Consider the following 24,903-nt stretch of genomic DNA (forward strand, 5'->3'; position numbering starts at 1 on the left):
TTCCTCTTCCAGGATATTCCCTGAGCATGGAGAGGGTGTTACAGTTGTTGGCTGGGCATTCAACAGTCATTTATTCTCAGTTCTTTGGCCAGTTATGAGTCTCTGCAGTCAGCACTGACCACTGAAAAAGAAGGTTCTCTGGCCAAAGCTGATGTGAGCGCTATTTCATGAGCATAAGCTTATTTATGTAGAAATTATGCCCATCATGTCCTTCAGCAAAACAGCAGCAGTAGCCCCCATGCTGAATGACCTCCCCCGCTACATTAACCTTTAATGAGCAATACTCCTTCAAAAGCTCTCATTATTATCATGTCTTCAAAATTTTAGTACTGTAACAGAAGAGTTTATGAAATCCACTGGTCTTTGTTGTTGAAGAGTTTGATGTTTTAACAGTAAACAACTTTACTCACTGAAACACTAGGAGCTAAGAGTAGAAAACAGTAGGATATAGAACCGTAAATGGTATATTATTTACATACCACAGAACCGTTACCTGTTCAAATCAGCTTAGAAATCAGAAGGAGGGTATTAAAAACTCAGCCCAAGTGCTGTTCATAACACGTCAGGACACACATGTACAGTCAGAAGAGATTCTGTGGAAATAGGTTCTCCCCTTCTACCACTTAGGTTTCGGAGCTCAAACTGATGATATACTAACCACATATCCACCATCGTGTTGTAGACATCTTAATAGTTTGTATTCACTTTTATGTGCTGAGTCTATTCAGGTTTTTTTTTTAAATCTTTCTTTCAAATTAGTTTAGGGTTTGTTTGTTTGTTTGTTTTTGCATTAAGGTTCATAAGTCTTTTTTTGGTTCATAAGTCTTTTATATTCATTTTAGAATCAGGCAACTTGTCAAATTCTAGAACAATACAATTAAATCGGTTGAAATTGCATTGAATTTTTCAGTCAACATATAATTAATATCATTAGGCTATTGACTTGGAGTTAATAATTGCACTAGAGCCGGGAGCAGTGGCCCATGCCTGTAATCCCAGCACTTGGGAAGGCAGAGGCAGGCAGCTCTCTGGGAGTTCAAGGCCAGTCTGGTGTACAAAGCCAGTCCAAGACAGCCAAGGCTACGCAGAGAAACCCTGTCTCAAAAAACCAAAAGAAGAAGGAGGAGGAGTGGGAGGAAGAGGAAGAAAAATAAATAATTGTGCTAGGATACTGGGTGTTCTTTCTATGATCATAGCATAGTTTAAGTTTCTGTTGTCTTTTAAATTTTTTTTGGTAAAAGTCTTACTTACTTTAGAAATACTTTTTCCTTGAAATCTTAATTTGGTTTTATAAATGTACTTTCAATTCATTATTATATAATGCATACTTTTTATTATAAAAAATTCAAATGTATACAAAATAAACAAAACAATACAAGGAATCCACGTGTTCCTTTCACTTAGTTTTTTAATGGCTGCCAACATTCTACTGTCCTAGAATAGTCTGTAATAGGGTTTTCTAACTCCCCCACTTTTTAAGAAATCATTGCCCTTTGAGGATATTTTATTTCAATTGACCCTCCAATGATTTTTTAAAATATTTATTATTTATACAGTATTCTGCCTGCATCTCATTACAAATGGTTATGAGCCACCATGTGGTTGCTGGGAATTGAACTCAGGACCTTTGGAAGAACAGCCAGTGCTCTCGACCTCTGAGCTATCTCTCAGGCCCTCCAGTGAAATTTTAATATCACAGATAAACGTCTTATAAACTGTGTATCTCTACAGCATGTTCTCTTAAAGTAAGTTTTTTCCTCCCTGCAGGAATGAATTTTTCTCATTGCTAATACTACATCCATTGAGAAAGCAGGAGCCATGATATGCCCCTCACTGCTCTAATTCAGATATTGTTTTTCTTTCCTTTTCTTCTCTTTTTCACTTTCTTTCCCCACCCCTTTTGGCATAAAGCATGGCCTTGTTTGAAAACAAACAAGAGCAGCAGACCCAGCACATGGCTTACCCACATCCACCTTCACTGTAGGATGGTACGGATGCTCCGGCGTCTGCACCTGCCTCTATCCTCCAGTCTCACTTGGCAGTTCTCACAGGCACAGTAACTACTACACAGCCTTAGCTCTAAACGTATGTTCAGTACGTCAAGTCGTTTTCCAAATAGGCCTAGTCATGTGTCGTCTGCTTCCCTTTCGGCATACCTGAGAACTTCACATAAATATAGCTGCACTTCAGTAAGTAAGTAGGAAAACATTATACACGTTATCTTCCTTCCATACTTTTTAACGTCCATTAATTCAGCCTTGTGAGTAGGTTTTTTTTTTTAACCTTATGTAAAATTATGTAAAATTTTTCCCTATGGGACTATGAGGCAAATGACATTTCTTTCCAGTAGGCAAAGAAAAGTAAAAGTGAAACTATGTAACTATGAAATAATTTGTACTCAATATTATATATAGCAAATAACTACTTTTATAAACAAAAGACTTTAGATGGTGATGGGATTTGGCATGGTTCATTCCTGTTTTAACTGTGTGTTTATCTTTAACTTTTAGATTTTGTTCATCACATTAATGACACAGAAGCTGTACTGAGAACCAATGATAGCAACCCTGGTATGTAGTTTGGAATTCAGTTTGTTTCCTTGTCCCCAATTCTGCTCCCAAAAGGATTTAAAAATAGTACACACTGCCCCATTTTAGGTAACGGGTTGGGGGAAAAATGTTATGTTACTGACTCACTGTTAAATTATTAGCAGTATGTTAAATTATTGGTTTTATGTTTCAGAATAGATCTTAATATTTGAGTGTGATTCAGTGGTAGTACACCTGCCTGACATGTGGGAAGCACTGGGTTTGAATCTCAGCATCATAAAAGGATAAAGACTAAAAAACAGCATTAAAAAAAGACTGGTGAGCTGGCTCAAAGGCAACAAACCTGTCAACCTGAGTCTGATCCCCACGGACCCATGAGGTTGAATAAGGAACTCTTCAAGTTGTCCTCTGACTTCCAAATATTTACAATAAGTAAGAAAAAAAATAAATAAATGCTGAGAGAAAGAAGATAGGAAGGGAGCAAAAAGAAGATAAACATATTCTCCAGACTTCCAGTTCTCAAAGTGTCATCTAGACTCTTAGGCTCCTGTAAGTGGGGTAAACAGCAGAATTATTTTGGATTATTAAACTTCAAATTCTGTAGTTTTTTTGTTTGTTTGTTTGTTTGTTTACTAGTGATCAGGGATTTCTGCTTCTAATCTCCTAATGCATAGGTGTTTTGTTTTGTTGTTTGGTTGGGTTTTGTTGTTGTTCTGAAAGAGAAAGAAAGAAAGAAAGAAAGAAAGAAAGAGAGAGAGAGAGAGAGAGAGAGAGAGAGAGAGAAAGAAAGAAAGAAAGAAAGAAAGAAAGAAAGATAGAAAAGGGGCCAGTGAAATATCTCAGTAAGTAAGGGTACATGCCCCCAAGTCTGATGACATAAGTTCAGTCCCAAGACCTATGTGGTAGAAGGAGAGAACTGACTCTGCCAAGTTGCCCTCTGGCCACTGCACATGGTCTGCGATGAACATGCAGACACACACACAAATAATAAATATAATAAATTTTTAAGAGAAAAGTCTTGTTGTTTGGATTTTTTAACCCCTTTCCAGAAGGGCGAGTGCATTTGCGCCAACAGCTGAGCAGGTGCCAGTCCCTGGTCACAGAGATTCTGCAGCTTGTGTGATCTCATCTCTAACATGGGACCTACTTACTTTTGCAGTAATTTGTCCAAGCTCTGGGAGTGGTGGCCATCCTGACAACAGCTCCCTGATGTTCTACAGCAATACCACAGAACTGCAGCAGTTTGAGAAGTGGTGGGATAAGTCCAAGACGGTGCCCTTCTACCTCATAGGGCTCCTCTTGCCCCTACTCAACTTCAGATCCCCTTCGTTTTTTTCCAAATTTAATATCCTAGGTAAGAAGCTACTTTGTGGAACTTCAGCAGTGGTATGGGGAGAGAGTTACCTTCTGGGCTATTCATATCTGTTTAACTTGTTCATTCATCTGGTCCTGTGATTTTGTTGCTGTTAGTTTCTTGTTTTTTTTTTTTTTATAAAGTTTGACACAGAAAAATGGTCACAACCATTTTAGTTCCTTTGCCTTTGTTTTGTTTTGTTTTTCTTGATATGAATTACTAGGTTTCCCATCTAACCTTCTTGAACAACTCTTACTTCCTATGAGAATACAACTAGAGGAAATAGACTAAAGTCTGAAGAGACATCTAAATTGCTGTTATATGAATTCTCTGTTTTAAAAGTATGAAAACACTGGAACTTGCCAAAGAAAGAGTTTGGTCCCCCCCCACACACACACTGTGTTCTATTTAAGAGTATTACATAGCCAGGCATGTTGACACATGCCACTAATCCTAACACTAAGGAGATAGAGGCAGAAGGAGTGGAAGTTCAAGGTCATCCTTGGTTATAGAGAGAACCAAGGAGCGGGCAATCACAAAATTGCCGTTTAACTTCAAATGTAGGAGATCATTCTGTAGCTAAGGTTTTTTCCTCATTCATTCATTCATTCATTCATCCACCCATCCATCCATCCATTTATGTGGTCTCAAGGAATCAAACCCAATGCTTTAAAAACAGAAAGACAATAGGGCCTTGTGCCTGCTGGCAACATGCTCTGCTACTGAGCTCCACTCCAGCCCTAACTCGGCTCCTTAGGTTTATTCGCTTTTTGCCCTTCCTCAGTTTTGATTTCTTAGTGCAGTTGCCTCCTTAAAGGAATAGACCTGTATGTGTCTCCTGTTTTACAGAAATCTCCAAAGGAATGTTTTGACCCTATTTAAGTTGACAAAAAGCTCCAGTGAAAGCTCAAATCCTGTTAACTAAAGCGATAGAGCTGTGCATTATAAAGACTTGTTAGACTCAGTCTATAGGATTTTACCTCCTCCTTAAAGCTCTCCCAGTAGGCAGCTAGTAGTGGACAGTAATCAGATTATCTGTCATACCAAGGGACTAGAAGGTACAAAACCAAAATGTAACAGGTTCTCAGGAGATGAAAGGAAAGGGGAAGGCTAGGTCTCTCTGACTATCTCCCTCGGAGCAGGATGCTGGAAGACAGCATGAACATGAGAACGAGATGTTATGTAAGCCTGGCCTGCTGTCTTCGTCTCTCTGAATCAGCTAATCCCTAAACCCACAGTCCAGCTTATAGAGCTACTTGTGGTTTCCTGACTCGCTGCTGACTTTCCAGTGGAACAAGTCTTTCACAAGCATGTGAACTTAGGGTTTGCACAGTGAGACATCATGGTCTTCCAACCAGACCTTAGAGTCATTCTGCTGCTGTCCCTCTCCTTGGCACCGTCCCCTCCCCTTACAAACTGTAACTTGCTCCCAGCAGTAGCCTCAAAGGGCATTAAACAGGTCTGATTGTCCTCCATAGTGACTGGACCTGCCTTCTCAGGAGGAACAATCTGGACTTAGAGCTGGAGCTCATGAGTGAGCACTTGCCTCATGTGTTCCAACAAGGCCCTGAGCTTGATCCCCAATGCTGCAGAAAACATGTTCTAAATTAAAAGATTTTTAAAATCCTCTAATTTCTACACTACTAAAAATTCTGTACAGCACAGCCTCAGGTAGCTTCTAGCTTGTTTGTTCACCACTCTCAAATATTTGCTTTTTTTTTTTTTTTTTTACTTTCTTATCATTTCAAATGAACTTGGCAGACTTTTCCAGTGTGTTGAATGTCTCCCAAAACCAATAACAAATAAGTTGGTTTTGGGGTTTTTTTCCTCTTGTATAACTGACAATTTTATAATGGCTTCTGCTGTTGCTTCCACTGAATCCCTGAGTTAACTAAACAGTTCCCATTCAGTGAATGACTCATGATGTCCCTCATCTCCGTCTCCTCAGGCTTACTACCTAATTTTGTTTCATTTTCTGATAACTCACAAGGCTAATTTTTATTCTTTAGAATCTAGCTATTTTTTAAAAAATAAGATTAATCAATGAAGATAATCTCTCCAGTCCTGCTTTTTAAAGTAGTCCGGGGGCTGGAAAGATAGCTCAGTGGTTAAGAGTACTGGCTTCTCTTTCAGAGGTCCTAAAGTCAATTCCGAGCACCAACATGACAGCTCATAACTGTCTACAACTGTAGTCCCGTGGGATCCTATGTCCTCTTCTGATGTGCAGATGTACATACAAACACCTATATACACAAGTCAGTAAACTTAAAAAAATAAAACAACATCCTCTGTGAGATATACAAAGATGATAAATGGTTTCTGGGTTTGTTCTTTGGTCCCTTACAGGCACAGTATCTGTCCTCTATTTGATTTTCCTTGTTACCTGGAAAGCTATTTGCTTAGGATTCCATCTGGAATTTCACTGGTTTGTGCCAACAGAATTTTTTGTACCAGGTGAGTTCGTCAAAATGAGACATTACTAATAACAATAATGTGTTCTTTAAGGTAACTACTATGAAATGTGAGTCTTAAACAGGTAATACAAGGTTGATGTGGTGGCTCGCATCCGCCAGTTTCAGCACTTGGGAAGCTGGGACAGAAGGACTGCCTTGAGTTCTAGGCCAGCCTGGCCCATAGAGTGAGATGCTGCCTCAGAAAAACAAAAATAAATGAATAAAACAAAACAGTACTATAGTTGGTATTGCTGGCAACTAGGGATAACCAGGTCTCTGTTTTCGACTTGACACCTGAAGTCCAGTTAGTTTATAATGCACTTTAAGAAATCAAAAAACTTATTCTAGACCTCTCTAAGGAATATGCGTGGAATGACAGAAACTTAGAACACTATGAATGCATGTCAATAATACTGCTCATAAAAAATCTTTCCTTTAATCCCAGCACTCAGGAGGCAGAGGAAGTAGGATTGCTATGAGTTTTGAGACTGGCTGGTCTACATTGTGAATTCCAGGCTAGACAGGGCTGCGCAGAGAGACTCTGTCTTCAAAAAGAGAAAGAAAAATCATTGTTCTCCTTATGGATTTTTTCTGTTTGTAATTTTATTGGTTTGGGGGTTAAGATTATGATTATTAAATGGATTTTTCACCTGTCCCATTCCTTCTCCTGATTATAATGTGGCAATTTATTTCACCCAAACTTAAAGTATATAAGTCATAAAAATCACTAATAAAACAATGAGTAAATGAATGAGTTATACTAAATGAGAATAAAGATTAAAAGATGAAAATGACTGTCATAAAAATATCTTGAAAACTAATGATCAGAAAATAGTGATCAATCCTATTGTTGGTTTAGAGAGTCTGCTTTCTTTCTAATCTTCAGTCACCAACTCAAGCAGTCTATAATCCCAAGGCACTATTCAGAATCTAGCCTGACTTCCTGAAATGTATAGTTGGAGCTGTTTCCCTATTTCTTTGTTATAACCTTCCTAGGCAGTCAGGTTGTATTGAGTGTATGTATTGAGTGTATTGGAAATTGTTGATAATGTTACTATGGCTACTTGATCACAGAACATATTAGTTTATTAGCGTTGAGTTTCCAAAGAACTGGGCCTCAGAAGGGCACCCTTCTCTCCAGCATTGTGTGGTGGTACATACCTTTACTTCAGTGTTGGGGAGACAGGGGCAGCTAGATCTCTGGGAGTTCCAGGACAGCCAGAAATACATAATAGAAAGACCCTGACTCAAAAAGACTAAAGGGGCCTGAAATGGCAGTATTGAATTCTTACACTGGCAAAAATAGTCCAGAGTATTGTTTTTTAATATTGTGTCTATTATTTATTAAGCTATACTGAGGAAAGTTTCTACTAATGATAGTACACTAAAAATAGAAAGCTAATAGAGCTAGAAAGACACAGCAATGAAGAGCATTTGTTGTTCTTGCAAAGAACTGAAATTTGATTTCTAGGACCTACAACAACCACAGTTATACCTAATTAAACAAAATAAAAATATTTCTAAAAATGTATAATCAGGAAAAGGATGCATAGATATCTGGGAAACAGAAAAGAAATTTCTAAGTAGATTTTTAAATAGTAGTCATTCATTTCCCATTGTCCAATTTTCTGTAGTAAAAGAGGGAATAATGAAGATTAAACAAAGCATGGAGGGGTGCTGCTTACTGTCTTGCTCCTCATGGCTTGCTCAGCCTGCTTTCTTATAGAACCCAGGACCACCAGCCCAGGGATGGCTCCACCCACAATGGGCTGGGTCCTCCCACATCAATCACTAATTGAGAAAATGCCTGACAGCTGATCTCGTCTTCATGAGGCTACTTCTTCTCTGATGACTCTAGCTTGTGTCAAGTTGACATGAAACCAGCCAGTACACTGGATATAGAACTCAGTTTGTCAATTTTAGCAACAAGTGACTTTACCTGACGAGCATCTCACTTGCCCTGTATTCTTATTTCTAAATCTTTGCCTTTTAGTAAGCCTGTCATAGCATCAGCCTTGCTCTCAGGCAGTAGTTGAGGAGGGAAAGGTTAAAGCTTTACTTAACTCATTAATTCTACTTTCTTACTTACTCAAAGGCTTTCATCCCCTAAGTAGTGTCATGCAGTCAACTAGTTCTATATATTGCCTGTATGGTCTCCCACCCAGCTCCTCCATTAAGCCCATTCTCATGTGCCCAACTTTTGCGTTCTCTCTCTCTCTCTCTCTCTCTCTCTCTCCAATGTCTGTGGATATGTCAAGCTCAAACCGAAAATCAAATATTTGTTTCAGTGTTCATCCCTACCTACTAACCTGCTTGACTTGCTCTTTTCTCAGCCTCTTCCATCTTAGAATAGAGGCTGCAGTTTTCCAGCCGCTCAAACACCATGTAGTCTTTGACTGTTGTCCATCCACACATCTGCAAAGTGTTTGTTTTATTTCTAAAAACAGTTGATAATCTGACTTCTTAGCAGCTCCACCAAAAAGAACTATGTCAAGCTAATAATCTCGTGCCTGGATTATCATAGTGCCCTCCTAACTGACTTGGCCTGTATTCTCCTCCACCCAGCAGCTAGAGGAATCCTTGTAAAACCACCCAAGCCAGTATGGTGGTACATGCCGTAAGGGTTCTGGAATTTAAGGACAGGCTTAAGTCCTTTCTGTGTTTAAGGACGCAGTAAGCCTTGTCTTAATACAAAAACAACAAAACAAAAACCAGAACCTACAGAATTCTTCAATGATTCCCATCTCATTTAGAAAGACACCAAGTCTTTATGATGGTTCTTAGCTCCAGTCTGACCTGACTCTGTATTTTCCAACTTAATCCCCTGCTGCTTTCCCTCTTGCTGACTCCAGCCACACTGGCTTCCTGGCTCTTTATGAAAATGCCAAGTGCATTCCTATCTCAGAATTTTGGCTTTCACTGTTCCCTGTGTATGAACACCCTCCTTCCTCATATCCCTGACTACCCACCCCCAGTCTCCTCGGCACTTTTCTTTAAAGCTCTCATCAGTACTCAGCCTTGTATGCAGGTACCTGTGCTGTCTGTTAAGAATTCCTGATTTAAATGAGTTGAGATCTTAGGGGCCCCAGTTTTATTCTAATCCATTTGCTTCCTGAGTTTCACAAAGTAGCAAAAGTTACAGTAAAAGGAATTTATCCAGAAATGTTCCAAATGTTTTGGGTTTTTTAATTCAGATACCAAAAACTCATTTTCTATTTATGTATCTGTCATCTTTAACTGGAATATTACTCTCTGAGGAGTATTATTTTTGTTTTTTAAACTTCTGTATTACTATTGTATTTCCTAAATCCTATAATATTCCCTGGCACTCACTGAGGGTTAGAGACATGGCTCAGTGGTTCAGAGCACTGTCTGCTCTTCCGAAGGACCCGGATTCAATTCCCAGCACCCACATGGCAGCTCACACCTGTCTGTAACTTCAGTTCCAAAGGATTTTACTTGCTCCTAAATTCCATTAAAATACAAGTAAAGACACACATGATAAAGGAAGAACTAGGGAACAGTTCCTGAGGATGGAAGAACTAGGTCAAGCAGGAAGCCAGAGAAAATTGCAAGAGGTAGACAGATGTGCTAAGGGGACATTTTTAAAGAAAAAAGTACATTTTTTTTCTTTTTTTTTTTTTTTGTATTGTATAGATCGAGAGCGGAGAGTTTACAATTCTTAAGTAAAATTTGAGGAGGAACTAGTATTAACTAGATAATTAAGGGGCTAAAAAAGAAAAAGTTATGTCTTTTTCTCCAGAAAAACAGGACAATGAAAAGAGTTTTTATATAAAAGGAAATTAAGCACAATATATCCTCTGGCTTACTATGAATTCTATCATGATCATAAAAATAAAAACTTGATTTTTTTTTTCCAATCCAAGTTAAGAATATGATTATTTAGCGCTTCTGCTCCCCATGTCGATTATAAGCACCGACCATCTCATGTGGTTTATGTGGTGCTGAGGATGGAATCCAGTTCCTTCTTCACACTTGGCTCGAGCTCTGGTGACTGAGCCACATCCCCAGTGTTGTTTAACATTTAACAGTTTTTGTTGGTTGGATATTTTCCCCCAGAGCAGGGGCAGGCAGGGTTTCATGTAGTCTAGGCTGGCCTAATGCACTGAGTACTTGAGGGTAGCCTTCAATCCTACTCTTCCTGCTTTTACCTGCACGGTGCTGAGATCACAGGCATATGCCGCCACGCCAGGCTAACTCAACAATTAGTACTCTTAAAACTGCAATTAAGATGACATTTCTGAGCTGGGTACAGTGGCTCATGTCTGGAATCATGGCACCCAGGAGGCTGAGCCAAAAGACTGTCACAAGTTAGAGGTTAGCCTGGGCTACATAGTGAGACCTATCCCAAAAAATATAAAAATAAATAAATAAATAAATAAATAAATAAAACCTTACAGTTCTTTGAAACTGACTTGACTTCAAAAAGACTTTAGACACAAGTTCAGTTTGTATATGTGCCACACAAGCAAGAGGCCAAAGGGTGGCATATCAGGTGTTTTCCTCAATCAACCTCCAATCTTTTTTTTTTTTTTCTTTTTTTTCTGAGGCAAGGTCTCAAATGAACCAGGAGCTTGTGAATTCAGTTTGACTAGCCTGGCTTGGATGGTAGCCCTGAGGATCTACCTGACTTCACTTCTTTAGTGCTGATTTGTTTTGTTTTGTTTTCTGTTGTTGGTTGGTTTTTGTTTGTTTTAAGCATGTTGCCAGGGATCTAACCTGAAGTCTTCATGATTACAGGGCAAGTGCTCTACTGACCGAGCCTCCCCCACCCAAGCCCCTGACTTGCTATTTTCAAAGCATTATTCTGTTCCAATATAACAAGAAAACAAAACTTTTTCCTGCTCATGTATTTTGAATAGTTTTGCTAGGAGCAGACTGTGTTTTAACCAAACATTAATACCTAAGAGTATCTCTAAGTAAAATAGAACTTTTAGCTACTTCTATGTATATTCCCTGCCCTTTGATTTTTGTTTGTTTAGGAACTTTAATATTGAAGTAGAATATGCATATGCAAAAATGTGTACATTTAGTTTCCGTAAACTATACCTGTCTTCTGGCCAGCATCCAGGTCAAAACTCCAGTGATTGGATCTCCTCGTCCTCCCCAGTCAGGGTCTCCCTATAAGAATGACATACCAAAGATTGATTTTGTTTGCTTTTTTAACATCATAGAAGTGGAACATAAATATATATATATATATCCTTTGGAGTCCATCTTTTTCAGTTATCGTTGACCTTGGAGATCGCTCCATGCTGGTGCATGTGCTATATTAGTTCATTGTCCCTGCATGTCTGTCTGCCACAGTCTGTTTTATCTTTTGCCATTTAGGAAGACTTGAGTAGTCTCTAATTTTTTGCTACTAGTTTCATTTTGCAGTACTCTTCCGTTCTCATATGTCTTGGGAGAATGTCTGGCTGCCTTCTCTTGGGTATAAACCTAGGTCAAAGAATATGCTGTGTGCTGCTTAAGAGAGGCTGTCAAACAGCTTTGGCCAGAGGTTGTACCCACTTCGTTCTCCCAGCATTGCTTAGGGATGGTAGATATTCTGGGTCCCCACCAGCACTTGTCTTTCCTTCTCCCCTCGCTTTTCTGATACATCTGTGTGTGTCACATTGTGGATCTTATTTGCATTTCTCTGACAGCTAATAAAGGTGGTACCTCTGGGTGTTTGATTGTTTAGGCAAGGTTTCTCTGTTCAACCCAGGTAGCCCCAAACTTCCAGCCATCTTCTTGCCTCAGCCCCCTGACTGCTGGGATTACAGGCTTGTGTCATCATGCCCAGCAAGGTAGTACTTTTTCATATGTCCCTAGACACGTGGATCTGCGCTTTGGCAAAGCGTTTCTCTGAGTAGTTTTCTATTTTTTCATGTTTCACTTATATTTCTTTATATATCCTGAATTTGAGTACTTTATCAGGTATAGGTGGAAATTATCCTCTCCCTGTGCCCACCTCCTCCTAGGGTTTAAAATCAGTCTTGGGCCTTGCATATGCCTGGCAAGCACCTCAGCTCCATCCCAGCACTAGCTTGCATCCCTTTGATGCATGTTTTCAAAATAAAAGATTAAGTGGTCTGAAAATGACTAGCGGTTTAGGGCTTCATTAAATTCTTTGTGAATTTATCTTCTTTAATTATGGTGCAATAACGTAGCATGAATTTTATATTCTTTCAAAAGGCGTATTTGCCATATTTCTCCCTAGAGTGATGTGTATGTGTGTGTGTGTATGTTTATAGCTACATTATTCATAACCATAAAAGTGAAAGCAACCCAATGTTCCTGGTGAGTATATAAAGTATGATCTATCACTATGGTGGGATATTGTTCAGGATTAGAAAGTTACAAAGTACTGTAATTCTGTATATACTAACAACCTTTTAGGGTTATACTTTACATGAGTAAAACATGAATAATATTTTAATAACACTAAAAATCTTAGGTTTTTAAAAAATTTGCTCAAAAATATTTGTCAGTTAATTGCAAAAGCCTTAATTTGAAAAGGACCACATTTACAAGGCATCATAGACAGAGGGTGATTTCTTTGAGACGAGTCAAAGTAAAATTAATAGATCTCAACTCTGAAATAGTAGAATTTAGATCAGAATTTAAATAGAATTCTAATGGTATCCATGGCCAAGAGTACTTCAGTTCTGAAAATAGTGTTCCTGCTTCATGCCTCACAGTGCTACATAAAACACGACCCACTGCCCTCCGAGAGATAATCATAATAAAAAGAGACATACAAGGGATTCTGGAGTACAAGGAGATTGTATGTACAAGAGGAGGCAGAGAGGGGATCTCAGAGGAATCTATTAAGGGCAGAAAGGAGATCTCTAAGTGAGAAGTTGCAGAATTCTCAGGGATGTGCCACGCAGTTAAGGCCTGAAGTAACATGACTCATTTAGGAAATTATGAGAATTTGAATGGCTCAATTGAAAGAATAGTTGTTGAGAAAATGTTAGGAACTGGACTGAAAAGCCCGTCTTTTGAAAGCTAAATATAACTCTAAAGGCCAGTTATGACCTCCTCCTCCTCCTCCTCCTCCCACACTTGCAAGATAGGCTTTTATGTCCTTAGAAGACAAGCAGGGAGAAGGAAGAATAGTCCTATAGTTCTCTGCTTGAAAATAGAATTCATAGTGAGGCTGTCATGATGAAATGTTACCCAAAAAAAGGATGAGGTCAAGGGTGCTTTTCCCTCCTTTTAGTCACTCTCAGTCAACAGTGGAACACTGTCAGATCCTTTGGGGCTGGGCTACCACTCTTCATTCGGTGCTTGCCTAGCGTGCAAAAGACCTTGAGTCTGATCCTCAGCACCACATAAAACTGAATTTGTTGGCACACACCTCTAATCCCAGAGAGATACATATAGGAGGATCAAGCAGTTAAGGTCCTTCTCAAGTTCATAGTGGATTTAAGGCCAGCCTGCGCTACATGAGAGCTCATCTCAATGCAAAAAAAGAACCTCAGGATCTAGCATAAACACGGCCCAGATAACTGAATGCTTGGTAATAAGTGATCCGGGGCTCGAATCCCTTCTCACTGCCCAGTTTCTTAGACCACTCACAACACCTACTGGATCTATCTAGGTTCTCCTGTAAGCAGGCCCCAAAGTGGTGTTAGAAGAGCAAGAAATGTCGTGGGGCAGCACTTGTGAAAGTTTAAAGGGATGAGGAGCAGGACCGGACATAGAACAGTCTAGGGTTACACACGTGTTCCCAGACCCTATACACTGCAGCGCTCAGGGCTGGCTGGTAGCTGCCGGCGTGAGAGTGACTAGTGCAGGAAGAGGGCAGCAGACGCCCAGGGGTTGCAGCCAGAAACTACCAGCTGCCTCCCTCCTTGCTTAGGTTCTCACTTAAAGGGAGGCCTGAACATTGTACTTCCACAGCAGTGTGTCAGAGTACATGAATACACATTTGTCTAACAAAAACGAAAGAGGGTGGGATTGGGAGGGAATGAGGAAGGGGGCTGCGGCTGGGATACAAAGTAAATAACCTGTGATTAATGTAAAAAAAATTAATAAAAAAATGAAAATACTCATAGACCAAACGTATGTCTGTTATGCTAATGAGGATGGGATTTAATTTGTTTTCTTACAACTTCTTCTAACCAGTTACTAACTATGTAATGAAATGTTGATGGGGTGGGACAACCTTTTGAGACAGGATCTTTAGCCAAGGCTAATCTGAAATGTACTAAATAGCCGAGGCTGGCCCCCACGTGCTGAGGTTACAGGCATGAACCACTCCATGGTTGGTCTTTTTTTTTTTTTTTTTTTTCTACTTAGTTGCTTTACTTTGGATTCTAGGTAAAGAGTTCATCATTAATTTTCTGTTAAAAATGTCAGCAAGTAATTTCATCTGCACATGACTTTGTCACCATTTTTTAAAATAGTGATTTTTGTGGTCAGGTTTGTGTCATGTTAACTAGAAGTGATCGCAGTTCATTGAAAGTTGTTTTTAAAAGATTACTAAAAATATTTTCTTAAAGCTAGCAAAGGAAGAATTGCCTAAGAAATATATGGTGAATTGCATCCAGAGATAAAAATACAGATGAAAGGTGGTAAACAGGAAATATGGCAGAAAACAATAAGCCAGGCATGGTGACTTGTACCTGTGACCTGAGTGTTGAACTCAGGAGGCTGAGACAGTGAGAAAAACCAAGCAAAAAAAAAGAAGAGAAATGAAACAGTGTGTGTTTATTTACCTCACCCTCTGATGTTGTTTAGAGCTGGTGATTCATTCTTAGTGGATCTCACTTCCTATCCTAAAACAGTGTAGCGAAGAGTCATTGGCCTTTTCCACAGTTCCACTCTGTACACCACGCTGTCTCTAAGGTAGATTATTCTCTACTTTGCCACATGCTTTGCCTAGACCTACCAATGGTGCTAACTAAATTGTAGCCTAGTGCCACATTAACTAATTGTTCGATTACTTATTGCCTGCCTCCAAACTGTGGTCATAGAATATTTTAACTATTTATTACAGAAAATTAAGTGGTTAATTTTAAATAAATTCTATAAACCAGGGATAACCAATGTGACTCTGTCAGTAGTTTATTTCTTTCTTTCCTTGGGTACATAATCTACAGCTGTTTACGTGCATTTTGAAAAAGCAAAAGCAAAATCATTCTTGACATGCTGCTTGACTCATAAGCATTTGTCCTGATATTAAATCTCAACAGCATAATTTTTAAATACTGCATCCCACTGCAAAAATATATGTTAGCTTATCCAGGAATATTTTTAAGAAATGCATTTTAGATTTGTCACCCAAGAAACATAAATAGGCATTTTTCCTCTCTGTGATTTTTTTTTTCCTAGAGGAACTTTCTCACAAACTCAGGTATTAGAAGAATAGAAGATTTTAGTGTCATAGACAGACCCTAAATTTAAATTTAATTGTGGGATCTCAGCTAGGGATAACTGAAAGTCACAGAATGCACATCCCTTAATTCCTTTTCTTTCTATTTTAAGTGTTTTGCACACATAAAATGTTCACCTTGAGAGACCTTATAAACACTTGAATATTTATATTTCCTGAGAAAAAATAATAATAAAGAGGGGACTGCTTTTAATGGCTGCTAATACTCACTTTTTACTTGACATTTTAACCTGTTTGTTTTTGTCTCTTTTTCTCCTAGAGATAAGATTTCAGTTTCCACAGCTGACTGGAGTGCTTACTCTTGCTTTCTTTATTCACAATTGTATTATTACACTCTTGAAAAACAACAAGAACCAAGAAAATAATGTGAGTAGTTAACTGAGAAACTGACCATGCTATTTCCTAATGATAGACTTCAATCGATATCTGAAGCACTTTGTATTTTGAGTAAAGTTATGCAATTTCTATATTTTATTTTTTTAAGCTTAGACTATAGATCAGTGGTTAAGAGCATGAAAATTTTAAATGGTAAATATTTTAGGCTTTATATTCTTGTTACCACTACCCCATCCTGCTGTTGTGGCCTGAAAACAGCCACAGACAGTAGATAAACAAATTTGGATGGCATCTGTGTCTCAATAGAGCTTTATTTACAGAAACAGACAGTGGGTCACATTTTGACCCATAGACTGCTATATAAAAAATAAAGACGTAAAACTCCAATAATAAAATAAAAATTTAACATACTAAAGAGAAGAAAAGGAGAACAAAAAATATATGTGAAAAAGAAACCAGCCAGGCATGGTGGTGTACACCTTTAACCCCAGCATCTCGGGAGGTACAGTCAGGTAGGTCTCAGTGAGTTTGAGGCTAGCCTGGTCTACAAAGCGAGTTCCAGGATAGTCCGGGGCTGTTATACAGAAAAATCCTGTCTCAAAAAAACAGAAGGGGGGGGACTAAATCATGCTAGATCTAAGTAGATTTAACTCAGTCACAATGATAATTACTAAATATAAATAGTCCAAGCACTACAGTGAAAATAATTACCAGATTTGTTAATAAAAATAAAATTAATTATATGGTATCTCTAAGAAATTTTAAATATAAAGACATTAGAATACTATAAGCAAGTAGAGCACCTGTGTTACTAGCAGCAAAAGTGACAATGGCAGAGTCCAGAAGGAATGATTACATTGTGATCCTTAGGGACTGATTTGATTGGAAGTACCATAGTGACATATATAAAATCTACATTTGAGTAATTGCCCTAATAAGTACATCCTATCTTTGAATTAGATTTTGCCATTTACTAAAACTATAAAGATATCAGTTAACAGTACATGTATTTTAGTTACTGATAATGTAATATTACTAATAAAGTACTCTCTAGTTGATACTGTTAGATTATAATGTTCTTCATTCATGTTCCTTTTTTATGTTTTTTTAATTTTGCTTTCCCTGTTAAGTCTGTTAGTTTCATAAGTTTATTTGTAAGTGAGTCTATAAGTCATCATGCATTGCAGAGGAAGTGTTTGCTTTAATGTCAAGTCATACAGAAATTATGCATTGAAATACAGTCATTCTCTTGGAAAGAAAGGAAGGAAAGAAGAAAGGAAGAAAATGTAATAATCCTGAATCCTGTGTTCACTCAGTGACAGAACTTTAAAATAAATGAAGAGGGCCTGCAGCGTGGCACCGTTGCAAAGCTGTCAGCCTGAGTTCAGTCCTTGGGACCCGTGTGGTGAAAGAGAAAACTGACCCTAGCAAGTTGTCTCCTGACCTTCACATGCACACGCACACGAGCGCACACACACACACACACCCCACACTAAATAAGATGTAATTAAAATTAAAATAAAAGAAGTAACTGAAAGTAGACAAATCTACAATTATAATTGGAAATTTTCTTCCCTCCTCCTTAATAACTGGTAGAACAAACAAACAAAAAATTACAAGTGTAGAAAGGATGGAAACTTTCATGAACATACCTCATCTAGTTGACGTTCATAAAGCCTTCTCAGTAGCAGAATGTATACTCCTTTCAAATACACGAGAACACCTGCCAAGATAGGGTACATGCTGGGTCAGAAGACAAGCGTCAGTCAATGGGGGGAAAGTACACCAGGTGTGCTCTCTAGCCAGAACAGAGTGAAAATACAAATATATGAAAGCTAACCAACATCTTCCTATAGAACCAATGAATCAATGAAGAAGTCACAAGAACAATTTTAAAATACTTGAAGGTTACTGAAAATGAAAACTCAGAATACCAAAACTTACGGAATTCTCCCTAAAGCTATATTTAGAGGGACATAACACAGCTATAAATACCTACATTAAAAGTTTTAAATGTGAAATCAAAAGCCTAACCTTCCTCCAATTCCCAGATGCTAGACAGGAAGATCAGAAGTTCAAGGTCATCTGCCACTATATATGAAGTTTAAGACCAACATGGGCTATGTGAGACCAAGTTTAAAAAAAAAAAAAGTAGTTTACTAGCAAAGTCTTGGTTTTGTTTTTTGTTTTTAGACAAGGTTTTATTATGCAGCCTTGGCTGGCCTGGAACTCGCTGTATAGACCAGGCTGGCTTGGAACTCACAGTGATCTGCCTCCTGAATGCTGGGATTAATAAGGAGTCAAATTACAGCCAGTTTTCACATTGCTTGGTTCCTACATGCACAAATCTAATTACTGTAGATCAGATTACATGAGTCCCAGTATGGTTCAGATTTCAGTTAGCCTAGTATTTGAAGTATGAGCCTTTCATCGAGTAATAGTCACTACCCTCAGTTCACAAACCGCTGTGTAAATAACAAGTGCTCAGCATGATTAGTGACTGATCACATTCCTGCTTTCAACTCAGCCAACATTTGATCACTGTGGGTGTATTTGTTTTATCCATTTTATTTGGGTTCTTACATCTCTACCTCTGTACTCCACCTCAATGTCTTCCCACACCAGGTAGGAGAGACAGGAGGTTAGTGGGGAGAGGGGTTGTTGGTCTCTCTTTAGACTACTTCCTGCTGATTAAGGTCATTGGGTTCCTTTGGGCAAGGCCAATCTTCGTAGTCAGGATATCTCCAACTTCTTCAAATCGCAACAGCAACCACACAGAAGCAGTAGCGGAGAGGAGCAGCAGCCACCTTCTTCTTTGGAGTGCCCCGTCCCTCTCTGGGCCCTGGCATTTATTCCCTCTCCAGAGTCCTCAGAATTAAACCATCTGCAGCTGCCAAAGATCACACCCCTGCTAGTGCATAAGACAATCATAGTTAACAGCTGTGGACACACTGAAGCAGCACCATATCTCACACCTGGGATTAAAACAAAAACATTTTCACACAACATAACTGAGCTTTTAAAGAAGCCAGAACTCTCACTACAGATCCATTGCATGTCATTCACAGTCTACAGCAGATAGTGTGTTACCCCCTCAGCAGTAAACACTGTACTTTATAAAACTGATAACTGAAAGGAGTTAACATACGAAGGTGAAATGCAACAATCAAAAGTGGCAATGACAGAATGAATTTTTATCAGACATAAATGAAGTTATAAAAATAGCGATTATAGAAATGTTGTGACTGGTTCCATTTGAGAGACTCAGGATACACCTCTAGAGGAGTTTAAGGAAAGTAAATTTGGAAACTGGTTTTCAAAACAAGAAGAAAGCTGTCCCAGCAGGAGTGACACTGTCAGAAAACTTCACATTAAAAGAATCCGTAAAGATTTCTTACAATATTGAAAGCACAAGGATAAAAAGTCAGAAGCCATGCAAAGCTGAAGTACACTTCACCGAGGCCTTGGAAAGATGCTTGCTACACACCATAAATCCTTCACTAAAAGGACGCAAGTGTTAGCCCTCCCCACTTCTGCACTCCACCACCAGCGAAGTGAAATCAGGATGGTCAGGAATTCATTGTCATCCTCAGCTACAGAGTGAGTTTCAAGCCAGCGAGGGCTATGGGAGACATTATCCCTAAAGACCAGGTTGGGGAGAGAGAAGTGTAGTTCAAAGTACTCTTCATGTTAAAAAACAAAACATTCTAACGTTTAATGTTTCAGACTCACTCACTTGTTCATTTATAACATGCTGAGTTTTGAAGCCCTGTGTATGTGGGTAAGTGCTAACCACTGAGCCGCATCCCCAGGTCCTTTGTTGCTGATACTACAATGCTCAATAAACACATATTGTAATATTTTTTCACCTCCTTCTCCATTTGTAGCAGACGCTAAAAGTTTAATGTTTTCACCAAAACTGTCCAAGATTACACACCCGTCATAATTTCTGTCACTGTAATGGGTATCCAAGGCTCCGGCTGCATGGTATCGTGTGCATTGCACTGTCATCTGAAGACTGTCGGTGCTGGACTGTTCCTCCCAGAAGTCTCCAAGAGAGTTGCTTTTGCAGACAGGCCTGTTTGTGTGGAAGGGCGCATGCCTCTTTATGGGAAGCTGAGAACTGGATAGAGACACGGGTGCCATGTCCCTGCCCCAGGCTAGGAGGTCTCTGTCTTTTCACTGGAACAGTCAAGGGTCTGCAAGTGGTGTTCAGTGATAGAGCTCCTGCTTCACACACATGCGTGAGGTGTGAGTTTGAGAGCCAGCGGCACGCACACAGAACAAGGTGGAAGGCTGGGCGCCAGGAAGTACTAACTGGGTCAGCTAGGCCTCTGTAAAACTAGTATATTAGATGTACTAATAAAATCTGTCTTCGCTTTTGTCACTTACAGAAAGTACTTTTTAAAGAAAGACTTAAGTTTAAGCCAGTGTTTAAATGGATTTTTTCTCTCCTTTTTAGTGTCCTAGTTAAAACTACAGTATGGAGTAATGGTCTAACTGTAAAAGGTTTTTTTTAATTTTTAGCTTTGTACAACTGTTTATTTTGTGTGTGTACAAATGCTCTGTGTACACAAAGAGGTCAGAGAACATTTTTGGGGAATCAGGTCACTTCTTCTATCAGGCCCTGGGGACTGAACTCAGGTCATAAGGCTTAGGAACAAGTGTCTACCTGCTGAGCCATATTGCCTGACCTAGTCTAACTATTTTTGTAAAAAGCAGCTGTACTTCATTTGAACTTCTTAAAATGTTAATTCCTATTAGGAAAATAAACATATATGAAGTACTATGTGCCATTAGCATTCTAACCATTTTAAATGTATGTAAATGTAGAGGGTCTTAATTATACCAAAATTGGCTTTTATATTGGCATAAATCAAGCTAAATGGACACTATAATATTCGAGTTATTTAATGATTACACTTTTTAAGAGCTTTCACTAAATAATTTGACTGAAAAATGCCTAGTTAATGTGTGATACAAAATTTCCTTGGAATTAAAGTCGGGAAAGGTGAGAGTTGTGACGGCATTTGAAAGAAAGCCAGGTCTTCCCCTCCAGTGTCCCCACGGCTGGGGGACACTGATCTGATCTGGCCCCTCCCTCCCTGGAACTTGTGAAAAGTAGTAAAGCCCTCAGCAGCTGCACTGGCAGGATGGCCCAGGGTTCCAGATTTGACTTCCCTTTCTGAATTCTTGTCACTAAGTGTAACTTTGTATATATGTTTTTAAACTGTATGTCATTTCTGTTTCTTAACATGCTTGACCAGAAGACCATTAGGGGTTTGAAAATGAACCTGTCGTCAACATACATAGTCTATGTGGATATATGGACTCACCTCACAATAGTTCTTGTCCAATCAGACCTTGCAGAACTTGCCGTTAGTGTTGTTGTTTGTGTTTATGTCGTTGTTACCCAGCTTTGATCTTTAAAGTGATTTGAGAGACCTTCTATTTCCTTTTCTATACCTTTTTTTTTCTGCTTGTTTGAGTCAGTAGATTCTTGGCTGCACATCAGAAGCTTTTACATAAAAGTTCAGGTAGATCTGCGCAGTTATTGTCTGTCATTGTTCTTAGTGAATGATCTATGGGGTAGTATTTTCACTATGTTTGACAAACAGAAGTGTTCCCAGGGTTACTTTTGACCTTATTGTAAATCCTGTCCTCGTTAGGAGTTGACATTCTACCTGTCTTTAGCCCCGAAGTCTTCCAGCCATTGCTTATGTATGAAGCAGAGTGGGTTACCTTACTGTGCAGGCCTCTTGACAGTCTAGTAGCACCTCCTCATCATGTGCTTTTATCTCTTCTTAAACATAGTCTTTCCCTGGAGCCTCTTTTTCTTTTCTTTGCCCACCCTCCCTTTCTTTCTAAGACGGGGTCTTAACATAGCCCACAGTGGCATCAAAATCACTATGTAGCCAAGGATGACTTTGAGCTCCTGACTCTCCTCTCTCTAATTTCCAATTAATTGCTGAGGTTACAGATAGGTACCATTACACTCAGTGTCCCTAGAAGATACCTTTTTCATGAGATGGGGTCTTAGGAATCTGCATTTTAGGCCTAGTACAGAGATGACATGGTACAAAGGAATAGCAAGCCCCAATATGTGCATTCTATTCATGGGTAGCATGAGTCCCAGATCATGCTGAACCTCAGCTACTTTATGATAAAAGCATTATACAAATACAAATGTTCATTAGTATTTCCACATGAAAACAGACACAGCTTCCAAGTTGTGCTGAGTACATGATTCAGAGCTGTCCTTGCAGGCGCTAGCATTTCTCTAATTGTGCTTTTGTGTTATATCCTTTGTTCCTCCTCCTCGACTCTTTTTTTAGTTAATAGATATGGTTTAAATACCTGGAGACTAGTAACTCTTCATCATAGTAGCCAAGGGTACACCATGTGGCACCAGAAAGACCTTGTTTGGAGGTTGAAATAGTGACCTCACCAAACTACTTACCATGTAACCCCGAGCAAGCTTTTGTGACTTCTGTGCTCATCTGTAAAGAAATAGATTGCAGCTGCATTGTAACGCTTGATGAGGAGCAGATGAAATGTCCTGTGGAGCTTTGCATAGATGCCAGTAGACATATATTTTATCTATATGATGAGGTCCTGCCGTCATTACCAGGGCTTCACCCAACGAGACCACAGTGCCCATGGGTGGGTAAAGGGCATGGAGGAGAACCACGGTGGAGACAGTTTCAGGGAGCGGTGTGTGCTTTTTTGCACGTGAGCAACCACTTACATAGTGGAAGCCCGTTGACTTGGTTAGAACATAACCTCGGGTTAGACAGTGAATGATTACCAACCACCAGGGTCTCTGTGCAGAAGAAGCACATTGAAGGAGACGTGAGAGTCCAGACTCCCCTTCAGTCCAGCTACCCTACTCACATTACTTCAGAATTCGGTGTTTTGACTTCTGGGGCAGGGTACGCCGTGCTTATTTAGAAGTGCGGTGTGCCAGGTAGGCTGGCCGCCAGCTCCTGCCTGCATTTTCTCCTACAGGTTCCTGCTCTGTTCAGTGTTGGCCTGGGTATTGGGAGTATAAGAAGAAAAAGACACAGTCCTTGTCTTCAGGATCTCATAGTCCAGAGACAAGATCCTATTTGGAGAAGAATTTTTGATAAAAAAAACTCTTAAACTTGGATATTTTTTTAATGTCAAGGGACATTTTTTAATGTCTGCTTGAGAACTTTTTTCAAAAACATGATTATTTGGGGAACTGGAATAATGAATGACTCAGCCTTTAAGCGTGTGGACTGTTTTTGCCGAGGGCCCAAGTTCAGTTTCCAGCACCCACACTGGGCCGCTCACAACTGCTTGTAACTCTAGCTCTAAAGAATCCAGCACCCTCTTATTGCCTCTGTGGACACCATACTCCTGTGCGTACATCAACACACGAACACAAGTACACACATAATTTAAAAAATAATAGTAGTAAACCTTTTTAAGTGGATTGTTTTTATAAGGAAAGTTAATAGCAGTTAGAACATGAATATTTGTCCGTGTGGCCAATGCCCTGACAACAGAGAAGTAGGAAGACCCCTGTTTGCTTGGGAAGCACTGGCACTGTAGCCTTGTCTCCTGAAATTTCACTAAGGTACGTGGTTTACAGGAAGTCAGACGAAAGTAATACAGTCAGGTGGTACACAAGTTAAAGACTGTTCAGTGAAGTCCTTCTCTTCTTGTTCTCTCTCTGACGAAGTTGGTTTGGCTTCTCAAGGTTTTTGTCTTGTGTTTGTTTCTCTGGGGGGGGGTTAACACACATGTATGGACATGTGGAACCCAAGGTTGAAGTTGGGAATCATTTTTGATTGCTCTTACCTCTTCATTGAGGCAGAATTTCTGTCAAACCCAGAGCTCACAGATGTGACTCATCTTGCCAATCATATTGCTCTGGGGCTCCCATCTCTCCCTTCCAAGGCTGGAATTGCAAGCCAGCTTGGCATTGCTTTGTGTTTATGGAGATCTGAAATCCAGTCTTCATGCTTATGTAACAAGCACTTTAACCACTGAGTCAGCGCCCAGCACCCCAGCTCCCCAAGACCTTTTTTCTTAAGAAGGCTATATTGCACCAGACAGTTCAGTAGTTAAGAGAATGTACTGCTTTTACAGAAGACCTGAATTCAATTCCCAGCACCCACGTTAGACAGCCCACAACCACCCTAACTCCAGCCACAGGGGCCTTCGGGCGCCAGTACTCACATGCACAGAAAAGCATATGCATACATAAAAATCATTTTCTTTAAAGGAGGCTATCTTAAATCTTGTGCCAGCTTGAGTAGGTGGAGACTGGAATGCCTTTGAAATATTGTCATTGAAGCCAGCTACTTTTTGATATGAAAATGGAATTCCTTGATTTGTTTTTGCTCATCCCACACACCAGTGGGACACAACGCCAGGGGAAGCTGAATTCTAGTCTGAGCTGGACTCTAGAGTTTCATGAACTGAAGAAAAAGACTTCTTTAGTGGACAAGCTCTCGAAGAGGTTTTTAAGAGCTGGAACCTATTTTCATAAACCTCTGTAGCTCCAAAGGCCTAGCCACCATCTCCTTTCTGATAGAGCCCCTGGCTTGTTTTCACACTGTGTGTCAGTTTAGACCTGACATGAGGTTTCTCATAAGCTGCTGTTTGCTCCTCAACCAGATTTATGAATCTCAAGTTTATAAAACACTGTTGTTCTTCAGCCCATTTTGGGAGTCCCCCAGAAAAAAAAAATCGAGAATGTTCCTTAATCCCAGTATCTAAACATCCTTGCTGTGTTATCAAACTTCCAAATCGCATGTAATTTTTCTCTAATCT

The 24,903-nt window shown here is 39.4% G+C and overlaps 1 protein-coding gene across 5 annotated transcripts in view; it reads left to right on the top strand.

Moving 5' to 3' along the window:
- Slc38a9 (solute carrier family 38 member 9) overlaps positions 1-24,903 on the top strand; it is a 79,847-nt gene that overhangs the window by 39,507 nt on the left and 15,437 nt on the right. For all 5 annotated transcript variants that reach the window (XM_021653862.2, XM_021653861.2, XM_060385721.1 and 2 more), the window contains 4 exons: positions 2,511-2,570; positions 3,709-3,903; positions 6,250-6,357; positions 16,022-16,128. In XM_021653862.2, the coding sequence (XP_021509537.1) occupies positions 2,511-2,570; positions 3,709-3,903; positions 6,250-6,357; positions 16,022-16,128 (470 nt within the window). The remainder of the gene's footprint in view (positions 1-2,510; positions 2,571-3,708; positions 3,904-6,249; positions 6,358-16,021; positions 16,129-24,903) is intronic.

Source organism: Meriones unguiculatus, chromosome 6, assembly GCF_030254825.1.
Source record: "Meriones unguiculatus strain TT.TT164.6M chromosome 6, Bangor_MerUng_6.1, whole genome shotgun sequence".
In the NCBI taxonomy this organism is placed as follows: Eukaryota; Metazoa; Chordata; class Mammalia; order Rodentia; family Muridae; genus Meriones; species Meriones unguiculatus.